We start from the raw sequence: 16,735 nt of genomic DNA, 5'->3' as shown, positions 1-16,735 counted from the left end.
ATTAGTTAATGTGCACATCAGCTCTGTTACTTGTACAGAGGCAGTGTGGCACAGCATTTGAACACACACACACACACACACACACACACACACACACACACACACACACACACACATACGCACACACACACACACACACACACACACACACACACACACACACACACAGTCATAAAAAGCTGTACACAGAGCCATAAAACACTGCAGCATTGAGGTCGCTGCAGTGAAAGCATTGTGAATTATGGGGCTATAGCTTTGTCTAAATGAATTAGGATTGTGATATTGTAAACAGCAGGAGCCCTTGATTAGCTTGCTCTGGCAGCAGACAAAGCTCTTTAAGAAGAAACAGGATTCAACCTGAGCTGACAGCGGGCGATGAGCCGAAGGTCATACATGTGCTGTACTGTACCAAGCCCCGACAACACGCATCCGTCCATGTGATGCTGAGACAGATCCAACACTTGAGCGGAAGGGGAAATAGCTTTGTTCAAGTGCATTGTCATTAATGGGAAATGTGTGGCATAAATAGTTATGCCATAAAATTTGTCAAATCACAATGTTTCTTCTTTTTATATTTTTTGTTCCGACTATGTCCATTTCGCCCGGGAGATAAAACCCCCTACCACTGTTGAGCCCCCATCGTCACCATATCATTCTTTTTCAGTTCGAGCCATACCAGTGTGACAACAAAGATTACAAACTATTCTCTGTCTTTCACATCTTTTTTTTAAATGGTTCTCCCTGCTGTTGACATCTTTTTGGGGTTATTATTAATGTGCGTTCAAACCTCAAGATATTTTTTTTTGTCACTTCAATCGCTTCACTTTGGTCGTGCCGGTAAATGTTGGTTAAAAATATGTCCCATCGCTCCAGTGGCTTGTTTGCGACTCGACCATGGGAAAAATCACCCTTCAACACACACACACCGACTGTATGTTTTCCTCTACCACGGCTAGCCTATTGCCCGGGATGACAGGGTACAGAGCCGGTCCTGGTCCCTCCCGCTTGGATGTCACATCAATATAACAGTTTGTTGCCTCAAATATCAATTTGTGGGCTTGTTTTGTTTACAAGCATACAGATACAGATAGAAAATGTACACAGGGACATTATTTACCATGTTAATTTAACTCTCTATGAATGCATATTATGCACTATGATGCACAATATGCCCCCCTCTCGCTCGGGACAAATAGACGTGTGTTGACAGGGGCTAGTTTTGATTGAAATAACGTGTTCCGTCCACGCGCTACGTCCTACCAGTGATAAGAAGCGGCCTGCTCACTCCTCATGCATTGAAGGATGCATGAGGATTACAGCTTTAGGCAATTGGCACCTGGTGAAAAAATGGGTTAAAAAAATCTTGTGAAAAGATTTTGAAAAAAGAAAAGAATAATAGGGGGACAAACAGGTGAAATTCCCTCGTCAATCAACGTAAGCACTATTCTATATCTATAATTTCCCCGCCTGCATTGGCCAACCACGTCTCTAACTTTCAAGCTAGCATTAATTTCCTGTCATATCAGTATGGCTTATGTAAGTAGCAGCCAGTGTGATAAGGGAGATGGGGAGGGTTGTCAGAATAGGCACTCTATCCTTCACCAGCAGGAGAGCGTATCCTTCCCGCTCCCTGAGGTCGCCTGAAAAGCGATCCTCTCCATCCACATGCTGATGAATATCAGCGCTCTGTGTACCACTAGGGGCTGAGATTAACCCATTTTGACCTGAGATCAGATTCTAAAAATGTCTTCTACATCCTGACAGTTTTCTGAAAAAATGTTTCCATGTCGTTCTTCGATTTTTCAAAAATAGCAGATCTACAAGCTCGTAGCGCGCCACTCGGTGGCGCGCTACGAGCTTGTAGATCTGCTATTTTTCAATAGCTAAAGCATAACATAATGCTAACACCAAAAGGGGTTCCCGCCAAAATGGGTTAATTCAATTGGCTCGGCCTTTGTATACAGCGCTTCCTTCCCCTGAAGAAAAATCCCCCTGGCATGTATTTCTCTCAGCTATTGCCCTGTGCTTTCCACTGTGACACGTCGGGTCACAGCAGGGGAGACGATATAATTTCTCGTCATTGCCATTTGCGTTGGATGACAAGGGGGAAACGAGGAGAGGAATTAGAGACGGACAGACTGAGAGAGAGAAATCTACTGTAGAGGCAGAGAAAAGGAGACAAAGACGGAGATGGATGTAAAGAGAAAATGATAAAGAAAGACAGTGAGACAGAGAAAAATACAGATAGAGATCGAGAGAGAGAGAGAGAGAGAGAGAGCGATACCAACCTAGAGAATGATATTCTCGTCAAGTAAGGAGTAAACGATTAAGAGGCTGGCAATCTCCTTGATGTCAGCTGTACATACATTTTCATCAAGCGTATAATTCATCATTTGAAATAATCAACTTTGTTGCCGTGTGCCATGGCACGATAAGATGCTGCTTAATCCATTGAGACCTGGAACGCATCCATGTCACGTTAGCGTTTAACCACATTAACCATTAACCCATTTTGGGCGGGAACCCCTTTTGGTGTTTTAAACATTATGTTATAATTTAGCTATTGAAAAATAGCAGATCTACAAGCTCATAGCGCGCCACCGAGTGGCGCGCTATGAACTTGTAGGTCTGCTATTTTTGAAAAATCGTTAAAATGTGCCTCAAATCTTTCCGAAAATGATTCTTTTCGACGTCAGGCCTGAATGGGTTAAAGTCTCCTCCCTCTCACAAATCTTTTACAGGAGAGAGACAAGCATGCAGGAAAATCAAATTTAGGGCTAGGAATATTTAGCTGTGTAGTGATGAAAGAACACACACACATGGTTGAGCATACTGTATGGGCGAGGCATTTCCAAGTGGTTTATACACCAAAATAAAATAATATTCAGAGGCAGAAGCATCTAGTTCACCCAAATTAGGAGGAAAATAACCAGACTTGTGCAGACACAATACCAATACTCACAAAGAAATGTCTGAAATTGTGGTAATGAACCCATAAGTCTGGAAATCTCTGGTTCCTGAGTGGCTGAGTTTGGGAATTAAAGTAAAGGGGCTGAAAAGACTGGAAGTTGCACAAAAGTGTATGAATTACAGCTGCTGTCTACAGCACCCATATCAATAAGTGCCAATTTCCATCATGAATTTTCGAAAATAAGCGAGTAAGTAAGTCATTCGAAAAAAGAAAAGCGTATTTTTCTTGTTTCCATCCATTGATAAAATGCACTTCTTGGGAGATATTAAATAAGCAGTAGATGGCGCTATTTTGCCAGTAAAGTGAGACGCAGAGAGACCCATATTATCTGACAATTATTGTTTGATGTCTGAAATCTGATAGCATCTGCACACACAGGATAATCTCACACGATTATTTCAATTATTCAAATTACACGGTACATTTGACGTTCTTTTAAATCAAAAATATTATACAGGGACTGCCTGAATGGTCTGCATGAAGTCTGCTGTTCAGAGGGCCACTGGGCCAGGCTGTCTTTCAATCAGGCTGTCTGTTAAATAAATAGGCGTGTGTTTTTGACTTGACAGGGGCTGGTATAGTTTCATTTTCAAGTACAGGGACGAGGAACCCCTGCCCTGCGACTTGACAGTACATTTCCATTTTGGCCGTGTTGATGTCGCTTCTGTTGTTGAATAATAGCCTCCCCTCGTCCGTTCCGTTCCGAGCTGTTTAGGAGAAATATCACCGATCTAACTTCATGATCAACGCACTCACCGGGGAGAGCATGAGCCTCAGCCCAGTGCAGACAGAGGCTTCGAGACTCGAGTGTATACATTTATGTATCCACATCCCACCCACCCTCCCATCACTCCACAAGTCCACTACTCACCATCGCGTGGGTTTTTTTCTTTTCCAACTGTTCAAAAGCAATATAATGCGAGTTCAATGCTTTCTAATTAGAAATCTTTTCCGCAAGTGTGAAAAATGGAGACTTATTCGCATTTTGAGGTGTTTCCATCCAGGAGTTTTTGCGCAAGAGCCTTAATGCGCAAAAACATGGCTTAATGGAGACATACCTAATGACTGGTGCAGGATTACAGCTTGACTCAGTAGGAAATGACTTTCAACACGTGTGTTAGGTGTGAATTTAATCATACTTCATACAGCTAAAGGCTCATTTATATAAATATAAGAGACTTGGCTGTAAGATAGAAAATAGAAAAGAAAACATTTCCTCTTCCCAAGAAGGTTTGTGGCAGCATTTAATTCAGATAATGCATATTACCTGTATGTGCTGATATCAGTAGAGGTGCTCAGTCTAGCAGCAACTTTGAGAACAGAATGCTTTAACCTTTATTTGTCGACTAGACAAGATCTCCCGGTGCAAAATGAGGTTCGTACCATGGCCACTGTCAGTGAATGTAATGTCTGCCTCTAAATCAGCACCTGTCTACTCAGGGTGAATATAAATATCACACTGCACTGTTCCGATCCTCTCCCCCTCGCCCTACTGTCTGCCTCTCTCTGTGCCCGTCTCGATCCCTACTTGTTGTCCATCACTTTTCTTAAGCCTGATTCATACTCAACTGCACACCAGTGTCACGCAACTGAATATATGCTTTACTGTAATTCTGCCTGTCCCCTCTCCTCTACTCCCTTCTATTTCTGCCTGTCCTTGTTGATGCAATCTCCCATGTCTCCTTTTTTGTATTGTATAATGTATTCTGTAAGCTCATGTTTCATGGTCGGGTGACGATGATGTCTAAATCACGGCCTTGTGTGTGTGTGTGTGTGTGTGTGTGTGTGTGTGTGCGTATGTGTGTTTGTGCGTGTGCATGCGTGTGCGTGTGTGCGTGCGTGCGCACAGGTCTGTGGACATTATAGGGATGTCAGCGATAGTGAGTCCCATTTTCGCAAATCAGAGGTCACTATAAGATTAATGTTTACACGGTGTGTACATATGCAAAAATAATGTCAGACTCATGTCATTTTCTCTGGTCCCCGGCCAAATATAATTAATGGTGACTTGACATGTACAGCGGTATGTCATAATTCCCCCAATAGTTGGCAAGGTGCTTTCCACATAATAACGTAGCCTTTAATCATGTAATAAATAACATTTATAAATAGCATTATAAATAGGGTATATAATGTTATAATAAATAACGTGGGCTTCATAAATATTGAGGAGACACCTGCTCTGATTAGGAGAGACAGATACATACATCATACATCTAACTTGGGATGGTGTGAGGCGGCTTCTACACATAACATGGATGACTTTATTGACAAACATGCTCATCATTATGACCATCTTATCAGGAGGACCGTCAGTGTCAATACAACAGGTCCAGCCGGGGGCGGGATCCATTTAAGGTAGGAAGGGGCTGAGCTCCCGAAGAGTGCTTTTTTCTAGTAGTTACAGTATAGATATACAGTTCTAATATACAGCCCCAAACTGCACATGACTCGGCTATCTTTCTAGCAGTAAAGTTATGGCAAACTGCCCGGACCGATATGGTGGCGACGTTGACTTACGTTCCAGCGACTGGTGCGGTGTCTACGTATATTATGTCTATGCTACAGTTTACCAGTAGGGAGTAGCTGAGAGGAACACATTCTTTTGACCGTGTTGAAACTCGTGGCGTTGTTCCTTGTACTTTTGGATTAAGTTTGAATAAAAAATGTCAAGCATTCAACCTCTTAGCCAACAGCCAACAAGGTAGGGCTAGCTCCAAATGTCAGAAGGTCTTAAGAGTTGTTCATGCGTTGATGTTCGCATGTTACAAAATGTCCGATGACGTCCGTTTATTGTGCAAAACAAAAATGACTCTAGTCCGGATGCAAGCACAAAGCAGTAAGTAGAAACAAGGCTCACATACTGTATACTGCGGGACGATTGATGCAAGTTAAACTTCAATGCTCAGGATATATCTTGTTATCTTAGGGTGCAGGCAGATTCAATCGAAGGAGTACATACAGGAGGAATATAACTGAACATGGATTATCCTGAATGTCATAATATCAAGGAGGAATTACCACAGACTGCAAGTTACACCAATTACTGTAGCTGTGTCATGATTGTCAATTGTTTCCCACTGTGGCTAAGGAATTTAAAAATGTTCACTAGAAATCACTGTACACATACATACTGTACACACTATACTGTATACTGCCTGTTAATTCGTGGAAATGGAATGGAATGTAAAGGCTGAATAGTTTTAGTTTTTCTCGTGTGTGTGGCATGGACACTGGACAGTACATTTCCCCCATGGAACCATCCCAAGTAATAAACCGCCGTGGCTGTACACTCTTTTTGTCGGCCTTCGTTTCTTGTTCTCTTTTTCTACTCTTCTCTCTCTCTTTCTCTCTCTCTCTCTCTCCCTCTCTCCCTCTATCTTACTGATGAGCATATGAATACACTTCTCTCCTCTCCTCTCCCTGCTGCTTCAGCTCAGCCTTGGGGCCATTTTCACACAAGGCTGATTGAATTCACTCCCATTCCCTTCTCACCAAGGAATGGGATGAGACTGGAACAAGTAAGGTCCTGACACAACCGCACGCACATTTATAGATGGTATACAGGGGGAAAAAAACATGCACGCACACACACATATACATGCACGCACGCACGCACGCACGCACGCACGCACGCACGCACGCACGCACGCACGCACGCACGCACGCAGAGATGTGCAGATGGTAGTGAGAAAATAGAGGTTGAGTTCACAAACAAACACGGGAGACCTTATATGGAAATGAGGACGGAGTGGCCACAGAAAGCATCAAAGTATTTGTGTATATATAAAATTAATTCAGACACACGCACTGTACACTGGCGGACAGATGTACAGATAAACAAGCACATATACACATGCACAGTTGTGCGCAAACACATGCAAACGGGAAAAAAGGACTATGCTAATGGGGAGATAAAGGTCCAAATATTCTAACACAAACAACACACCAATCCTCATGTGGATAAGGGCAGATAGTGATGGCCTACGCAAGCATGAAAGCACACACATTTAGTGCACACTGCAGTGCACACAAATAATGGACTTGTACAGGTCCATTTTTACACGTTTGCCACGGCACAATTGCCACTGCAGCCATGAGCCATGTGGCCAAACGGTACAGGAGCAGTGTAGATCAGCCAGTTCCAATTATTACGCAGACATTTCACCTCCATAAAGATAAAAGGCTGGCTATGAGTCATGAGGCCTCTGGGGGCACAAAGTGACCACTCACACATCACACACACACACACACACACACACACACACACACACACACACACACACACTCACACTCACACTCACACTCACACTCACACTCACACACACACACACACACACACACACACACACACACACACACACACACAATATATACACAAGACAAAATATACGCTAGGTGGTTATTAATAATCACAGACTTTCTGTGCCCCTGCTCCAAGCATTTCTCCAGTAAACTGCATCCTGCAAGAAGGCCTCATTATCGTTCCCCTGTTCCCAAGCAGCCATTTACAGGGGCACCGGGTGGCAAATGTCCCCAGGTCAATCTGGATTCCCAAATCCTGTAATAGTCTCCCCGCAAGCCGACACTGTATGCAAGTTGTTTTTACGCCACCATGTTAAGCCATTTTGGGCGGGAACCCCTTTTGGTGTTTTAAGCTATTGAAAAATATCAGATCTACAAGCTCATACGAGCTTGTAGGTCTGCTATTTTAGAAAAATCGTTTTTAACTCAAATATTTGCTTCTGGGGCGTTCCTGGAACAACATATTTTCAGATGTGGGTCGGTGGCCAATTACATATATTTTTGCGGGTCATTGACATGAAAGTGTTTGAGAACCACTGACATAGAAACATACGTAGGTTTTTCAGAATATTCGGCCTCAGGTCGAAATGGGTTAAACCAGGGCCATCTCTGCCCATGACGGCCCCTCAAACTGTGGGTTTTATCAATGTGGATGGCCTGTGATAGTTGAAGCTACCTAAGATGGGAGGAAGCATGCTGGGAGGCCGACAATAAATCACGCTTCGGGGGAGCCGTCACGGAGTGAATGTTCGTGGCGCACACGTGGGCCCCAGCTATAGATAATTGTGTGGCACACTAAAGTGTATTGATATGTCCGTCAGGAAAGAGAGAGCATGAGCATCCATCTCCCGAGAGCGATGGCACACTGCTAACAACATGAGGTCTTCAGATGAGGTTGAAAGGAAACAGGACTGTAGTTTGCACTGCATACAACTCTAGCTACAAGATAGATGGCACCCGTTTTCTCTCAAACATGGTTCAAAGAGCACATAAATGGGGAAATAAGAGGAGGTGTAAAAATGTTAAGCAGACAGCTATTGTACATTTTGGTGTATTAAGGCCCCAAATGCACAATTTTTTCACTTATCCACCTAAAGAAATCCTTATTGATAAGACACCATTGTGCTAATTTTGCTGCCAACCAAAAGGTGATTCCTATAGAAGTCCATTGGTCCAAATCCAAAAACCAAACAAAAACCACAATTAAACTTGGCCTAAGGGACCTCTGACATCACACTCATGTCACCAGCCATAACCATTATAAGGTGTTCCCAATACGCCCAAATATGGAGTGTGTCTATATATAATTTCAATGTAACGCAACACAGGAACCCCACCTAGGCTGCGTTCGAATTCATTCCCTATGCCCCATATAGTGCACTACTTTAGGGTTCCGTCATTTTGTTATAGTGTCCGAATATGTAGTGAGCATTTTTGCACCCTAATGTAGTGGACTGAAGTATCCCACAATGCACCGGGAATTGTAGGGACCATCCGATGGTCACTACAAAAACACAGCGAAGCAAATCTGCCCCATAATGCATTGCGCAAGCTCGCTCTTGAGCGCACATGCACGCGTTTGCGCGCACGTGCGCTGCTTCTGCATGCATGCGCTCCAACAGAAGAGGCAGAAGTTGAACCAGCGAAAGAAATCAACACAAATGTACTTTTTAAACTTTCGTTTTCCCCTCTCTTTTCTTCCTTGGCGGATCTCGAAGCTACAGATCGAGACAAATGATCTGTGCATTTATTTGCAATTGTTTTATTTAATTTATAATAAAACAATTCATTTGCAATAGTATTACTAATCGAATTCATTGTATCACCCAGGCCCAGCGCATGACGTTAGGAGAGGAATCAGTTGCTTGCTGTAGAATATATTTTAATAGTTTTTGGATTAAGGTTGGTGAGGTTGTAAAGCTATGTGCTAAAGTCCAATATATATTTTGTACATGCATGTGAGACACATTAATTGTGTCTCCGAACATATGTTTTATTAATATTAATTAATTCCTGCCATGAAAAAATATATGTTATCTAACATTATTTCATTGAATTGCGATAAATACATTAAAACCTCATTATGTAGGCAGTAATTTATTGGACTGCTGTTTCTGTTTCTGTATTGAGTTTGTGCTTGAAATGTACTGTGATTCTGCAAACTGTTAATAAATATTTCAATCAATTCTCTTAACGTCCATATTGTGAACAGAGCTTGTAGATCGGCTACTTTTGGTAATTCTTTACCAAAAGTACCCGATCTACAAGCTCACAACACGGACGTCGCGTTGCTTATAGATCTATTTTTGCCGTATCCCCCCCCCCCCCCCCCCCATTTACAATGCAAATAAAAAGTACATGAACCCGCAGACCTATAGCGCCCTCTACCGATATTGACGTCAGAGTCGGTGCTCCCCATACAGGGAGTATTGTCCGAATTCATCACCATTTGAGTCCACTGAGTCTGGATCCCCGTATGGGGAGTAGGGAGTAGGGAACAACCCTAGCAATTCGAACGCAGCCCTAGTGTTTTTGGTCATCCAACTGTTTCTTAACCACTAGGTGGGAGGAGGAAAAAAAATCACACCCGTGTGAACTGAGTGGTGTAAGGTCTTATAGACTGATCAGCTGTGGTCTGACGTAATGAAATCACACCCGTGTGAACTGAGTGGTGTAAGGTCTTATATAGACTGATCAGCTGTGGTCTGACGTAATGTCTGACGTAATGAAATCACACCCGTGTGAACTGAGTGGTGTAAGGTCTTATATAGACTGATCAGCTGTGGTCTGACGTAATGTCTGACGTAATGAAATCACACCCGTGTGAACTGGGTGACCATAGCAACCATGCTTATTTTTGAGTGGTGTAAACCACTCCTACAACTGGCTTTGTTAGTCTGTCTGTCTGTCTGTGCGCAAAAAATGAGCATGGTTGCTACGGTCACCCAGTTCACCCGGGTGTGATTTTATTACGTCAGACATTACGTCAGACCACAGCTGATCAGGCTATATAAGACCTTACACCACTCAGTTCACACGGGTGTGATTTTTTTGGTACGAACAGACACGGGTACATTTTTGAGTGGTGTAAACCACTCCTACAACTGGCTTTGTTAGTCTGTCTGTCTGTCTGTCTGTGCTCAAAAAATGAGCACGGTTGCTATGGTCACCCAGTTCACCCGGGTGTGATTTTATTACGTCAGACATTACGTCAGACCACAGCTGATCAGGCTATATAAGACCTTACACCACTCAGTTCACACGGGTGTGATTTTTTTTGGTACGAACAGACACGGGTACAAAGCCAGTTGTTGGAGTGGTTTACACCACTCAAAAATAGGAGATCCAGCGTCGGGGGCAGCCATATAACTCTATGGGAGCAGTGGCGATAGTGCTGGTGGTAACACAAAAAGTGTTGTTCTTGTTTGTTCTTGATTGTGTTATGCGCACGCAAATCACATTCCCGCGTGCATGAGGCCTTTTGATTTGGTGTAGCACCAGGGCTTTCGGAGGGGTTGATTCGGCACTGATAAAAGGGACTCTCCATATAAAAGGGACAAGGACTATACAGATAGTGGAGCAGGTTTGTTTACATCAATCTTTTGTCACAGAGGTACTATGAATGTGTTGCCATTATTTGACAGTTTGTGTTTATGCATGGTCACTAGAGGGGGACAAATTCTTTGCTCCCAATCACTGTAGTCTGAAATAATGAATCACACTGTGTTTAACAACCTACATTGTGGGAGAGTTGGCACAAGCTAGTTCGGAGAGTAAACACATCAAATCTGAGGTGCTGAGGTTATATCGGTGCATGTATGTAGACCCCTTTACGGTGGTCTACATTTTGCCTTTGTATGAAAGCAGTGCTTCCAGCTAATGCTAATGCGACTGTGGCTCAAGAGGTAGAGCAGGTCGTCCAATGATCCATGGGTCGGCGGTTCGAATCCCGGCTCCTCCTGTCTACATGTCGAAGTGTCCTTGGGCAAGACACTGAACCCCAAATTGCTCCCGATGTGCTGGTTGGTACCTTGCATGGCTTCCGCCGCAATCGGTGTATGAATGTGTGTGTGAATGGGTGAATGTAATGCACAATCTATGTAAAGCGCCTTGGATAAAGGCGCTATATAAATGCACCATTTACCATTTAATGCTATAACAGAGTGGCATCATTGACAGACCAAAGGCGGTGGCAAGGATTTCACTTGGTCTTCTCTTCTTCTTGACTCCGTTCAGCCTACAAATCAATGTCCATTAAGCAGAGACAAGCGCTCGTATGTCACTGAATTTGCTCTCCATTAATTCTGCTTCTTGGGTGGAGGGTCTCTTACTGTAGCCTGTAAACCAACCCGCTCGCGGAATCTAACAGTACTGGGTTTGCACTCAAACGTCCAGGCTTTAAACACGGTTTTTATTTTCATTTCGTTGCAGTATTCTATCTGATGCGGAGCCATATTAACCCTCATACTTGATAGCTCCAGTGACACATGGGGGTGGCTGTTGTGAACACTGATGAAAGTGCAACTGAGATGGTGGTTGTTGAGAGGTTGTTGAGGAGTTCACTCGAATCCCTCACCCACATAGTCCCAGTTAGTGTGGGCGGCCTCATCACACTGACTGTGCTTCGTACACGTTTGTGGTGAGCAATGAGCTTGTGTGAAGAACCAGGATTTAAAAAATAAATTAAAATCAATCAAAAATCACAATTATTTGCATAATGTGAGAATGCTCCCGTTGGATGAGATGGGATCAGGCTGTGGTATCTTTGTGGTAATGCAAAACCTTATTTGTTTGCATGTGTGTGTGTGTGCGTGCGTGCGTGCGTGCGTGCGTGCGTGCGTGCGTGCGTGCGAGCGAGAAGGAAAGTCACAGACTCATACATACACGTACAGACATGTATACCCATAAACACTCACTCACTCACTCACTCACGCACGCACGCACGCACGCACGCACGCACGCACGCACGCACGCACGCACGCACGCACGCACGAACGCACACGCACGCCCAGACTCACATATAGACTCACATACAGTACACACATTCAGTAGTACACAACGCATGTCTCAAAGCCAGCCTGTTCATCATTCACACACCAGGGACACTTTGGAATAAAGGAAACAGCGGTGGCTCTCGCTAGAATCAAGGCATAATAGACATCAATTAATCTTACCTCCTCTCCTGTCAGATAGTATGCTGAGAGAAGTCCACCGACATAACGGATGTTCACCTCAAAAAGTGATGCCTCGCCATTCTGTTGGGAGGAAAAAGAGAGATCAAATCGTCACGTGCCGCAGGTCAGCTGAGGGCAGTAAAGTAGCACAGTATGTTCAGGGAACGGATATGAATAATTATCACGGTTAATTGGTTAAGTGTGTGTGTGTGTGTGTGTGTGTGTGTGTGTGTGTGTGTGTGTGTGTGTGTGTGTGTGTGTGTGTGTGTGTGTTTTACGTGTTTAATAATTGAGTCACCCATGCAGGTCAATAACATTCTGTGTATATTCCATGAGCAGTCTAAGCATACGACAGGGCATGATGTTGCACATGTCTCGATGTTCACATATTCGTGACATTCAGTTCACCCTGCACCATGAATGGCTCCCTTCGTATATCTCTATTACTGCAACGTGGCTAAGGGCCGGGCTACACTGGGCGCGGAATTGGCTCCGCTCCGTTCGCGGGGCGGAGTCATCGTGGGCTGCCACGATAATCAATGGAACCGGCTACACCGAGTGGGTGCGGTGCACAGGTTGTGCGTAAGCTCCTATTTTTCTGCATGTCCAGGGGGGTTATGCAGCCCTTCGCCTCGCCTTCAGAGGGGAAAAAAAACAATAAATACAGAACTCCCCGCGGGACAGACAAATTGTCGATTGAGCCATCTAGCCGAGCGGATTCCGTTCTGCTCCGCCTACGGTACGGTTCTGTCCCCCCGCCCCCCGTAGGACCGTACCAGTACAATATCATGCTATTAGCATCATGCCAATCACAGTTCTCTGATTCTACCCTCTCTTTTTTTCATCATGCATTTAGCTGACGCTTGCAAGTGTTGTGACAAATAAAAAGTCAACAGGAAAGTGACCAGGGACTTGCAGAAGGACAATCTGACAGAGCTCATGGTCATGTCCATACCATAATACCATAATGACCCCAATTTGCTACACCATCCCTGAGTAGTCAAATGACCCTCAGTGCCATATAAGCCCATATGCCAGAAAGTTAAATCAGTATAATAATGTTCCCTGAGGGTTAATACCCTCATTGGTGTGAGACATGCATTACGTCCACAGGGGAGCATTGATCAATATCACTTAACACTGTTTGAGCTCAGTGCTTTACGTTGGATTTACATCCTAAGCTTTCTGTTGTATACATTTTCAACATACTGTATAAGCGTTTCTCTTCATTGCTAATAGCTGAATGCTGTAAGAGTTGTGTTCTACTGTAAAAATCATATAGACATAAATAGTGGAAAGCCAGAACACAGACTTTTTGAACAAAACAAAACCCCACAGGCTTTTTTGTTCATTTAACTTCTCTCCCTCTAAACAGTGATCAAATCATGATAAAGTAGACCTTTTGGAATGAAATATTTCCACCTCTTCCCATTCGTTCCAGGTGCACACTTCTCAGCATACTAATGCCAAGTCCTGAGGCCTAAAGTATGAACAATAGTGCTATGCCCATGCATTTATTGATAGCCCTTGCCTTGCCCCATACCAAGGTGAAGTTGCCTGCTTTTCAAACATTGTATTAAAGCTACAGTTTTCTCAACGACCTAACAACCAATCAAACCTTCGCCTTTGTGAGCCCACATTTCTGTTTAACAACATCAAGTCAATCTTCCCATGTATTGCATACGTATGTAATATGAAATAAGATAAGAGGTGTCTACATGTGGAAAGATGCAATATGTCACCATTATAATTACGGCTCTCTCACGCTGCCTGAAAGTTGAGGCAGCCTGGTTACTGGTACTTATTGGCTTGGAGACCCCTTGTGAAAGAAATTGCTATCTCAAGAGTGGATGATAAGGTAACTGTAATTGGGTGCCAGAAAGGGCAATTACCTCCCCTGAAGACTGCAGAGCGACAGGGAGTCACTCGCATCCATTTACTACTATAATTTATCAGACATGTAATTTATTGAAGAGCAACAATAATACTAAAAAATCACACCTGTGTGAAGTGAGGGGCGCTCATCATACATTATCATACATCATCTCATTCCGGCCAATCACAATTTGCAGCACTACTACATTCTACATACACAAAGGACTACACACAACACAACTGGTTGAATGACACACTGTTTATTGCAATTGTGGTGATGAAATTACGGACTGGAATACACATCCATTATGTTATATTTTGTCAAATGCCAAGTTGTTTTATCAGGAGTTATTTAATGTTTGTTTGGAGTATCGGTTCAAATGAGTACTGGAGAAGGGCCAGCTGCTTCAGATTGGCTTATAAGGAGCTGGGTAATTGGACTGCACCATGTCCCCTTTGCATTGGGGTTGGGCAGGGATTTATGTTTGATTGAATTTATAATGATTTTGAAGAAATGCATTTTGATATTTCAGTTTAATTATGTTTGTTTTGTTTATGATTTAGTGACGTGTTGTAGTGGATTATGTTGTAGTGATTTGTAGTACCGGTTAATTGTTATTATTTGTCTTCCCCTGTGTGTCAATAGTGGTTTGATCACCCACGATATATGTTCCCCTCATGTATCGTTTTTGTTAGTTCAGTCTTGTTTGTCCTCATTGTTTTAGGCCTAGAATTAATGTTTGTTATTTGTCATGTTTCATGTGGAAAATAAAAGACAAAAAATAAGTTTTTAAGAAAATCACGCAAGAATCCTGGTGTCTCTCATTGCCGACCAACTCTGGTCCCTGACAGTCCGTCAGTATTAAGTCCGTCCGTCACGCCTCCATATATGGTTGTCAGTCCGTCACGCCTTGTGACATGTCACGCCACCATATATGGCCGTCAGACCGCCACGCCTCATGACACGCTCCATATATGGCCGTCTCCATATATGAAGATCACAACACTGACCTCATCAAACCCTGGATAACCATATATGGAGAAGACTTCATCATCACATATGGAGCCGGCCAGCAACTCTACTGTACATCTGACCAAAATCCTTAGATCTCCATATATGGAGCTGACCTGTTCTGACATTCCAGATAAGATGTTGATCCTTCCCCACCCGTCCTTCATCTTCAATGATACCTGTCCATTCAAACTCTAGATGGGCCCGCACCAAAGTTATTAGCGCAGCTGTGCCTGGCAGCCTGCGGAAACTAGAGTTCCCCACAGGCCTGAAAATTAAGGCCCGGCCCTACCTGGGGCCCACCCTAACTGGGCCCTACCTGGGGCCCACCCTAACTGGGCCCTAACAGAGCCCTAACTGGGCCGGCCCGAGGCCCCGCCTGGCCTTACTAATTGGCACACCAGACATGTAGTTTCAGTGCGACCTCGCCCTCAGTCAGACATCTTACTGGTAAAACATATTATGCTTCAGGTTTATTCAGCTTTCGACCATATTCCTATGGGGAACAAAAGATAAATATCTTTGCCACAAAACTAGCCGATCTACAAGTTCACAACACGTTGCCGTAGATCAGCTATTTGCAGCAAATGTTCCCCCAGAATAGGGATGCTAGGGTTCAAGTCACCCAAAATGGGGACATTTCAGGAGACAAAGAAAATCCCTCTGGCAAGATAGTATGACTGAGATGCCTTGAGCAGTCCATTCTATAGGGGATAGTGTGACTGAGATGCCTTGAGCAGTCCATTCTATAGGGGATAGTATGACTGAGATGCCTTGAGCAGTCCATTCTATAGGGGATAGTATGACTGAGATGCCTTGAGCAGTCCATTCTATAGGGGATAGTATGACTGAGATGCCTTGAGCAGTCCATTCTATGATAGTATGACTGAGATGCCTTGAGCAGTCCATTCTATAGGGGATAGTATGACTGAGATGCCTTGAGCAGTCCATTCTATGATAGTATGACTGAGATGCCTTGAGCAGTCCATTCTATAGGGGATAGTATGACTGAGATGCCTTGAGCAGTCCATTCTATAGGGGATAGTATGACTGAGATGCCTTGAGCAGTCCATTCTATAGGGGATAGTATGACTGAGATGCCTTGAGCAGTCCATTCTATAGGGGATAGTATGACTGAGATGCCTTGAGCAGTCCATTCTATAGGGGATAGTATGACTGAGATGCCTTGAGCAGTCCATTCTATAGGGGATAGTATGACTGAGATGCCTTGAGCAGTCCATTCTATAGGGGATAGTATGACTGAGATGCCTTGAGCAGTCCATTCTATGGGGGATAGTATGACTGAGATGCCTTGAGCAGTCCATTCTATGATAGTATGACTGAGATGCCTTGAGCAGTCCATTCTATAGGGGATAGTATGACTGAGATGCCTTGAGC

At 43.7% G+C, this 16,735-nt stretch overlaps 1 protein-coding gene across 2 annotated transcripts in view; it reads right to left on the bottom strand.

Moving 5' to 3' along the window:
* The window catches only part of LOC306925293 (mannosyl-oligosaccharide 1,2-alpha-mannosidase IA), a 249,564-nt gene that overhangs the window by 60,130 nt on the left and 172,699 nt on the right, over positions 1–16,735 (bottom strand). For both annotated transcript variants that reach the window (XM_079504034.1, XM_079504033.1), the window contains exon 4: positions 12,451–12,531. In XM_079504034.1, coding sequence (XP_079360160.1) covers positions 12,451–12,531 — 81 coding nt within the window. The remainder of the gene's footprint in view (positions 1–12,450; positions 12,532–16,735) is intronic.

The sequence above is a fragment of the Electrona antarctica genome (assembly GCF_951216825.1).
Source record: "Electrona antarctica genome assembly, chromosome: 6".
NCBI lineage: Eukaryota > Metazoa > Chordata > Actinopteri > Myctophiformes > Myctophidae > Electrona > Electrona antarctica.
The sequence above is the reverse complement of the archived record's forward strand: the minus strand, read 5'-3'. Positions and strand labels throughout refer to the sequence as shown.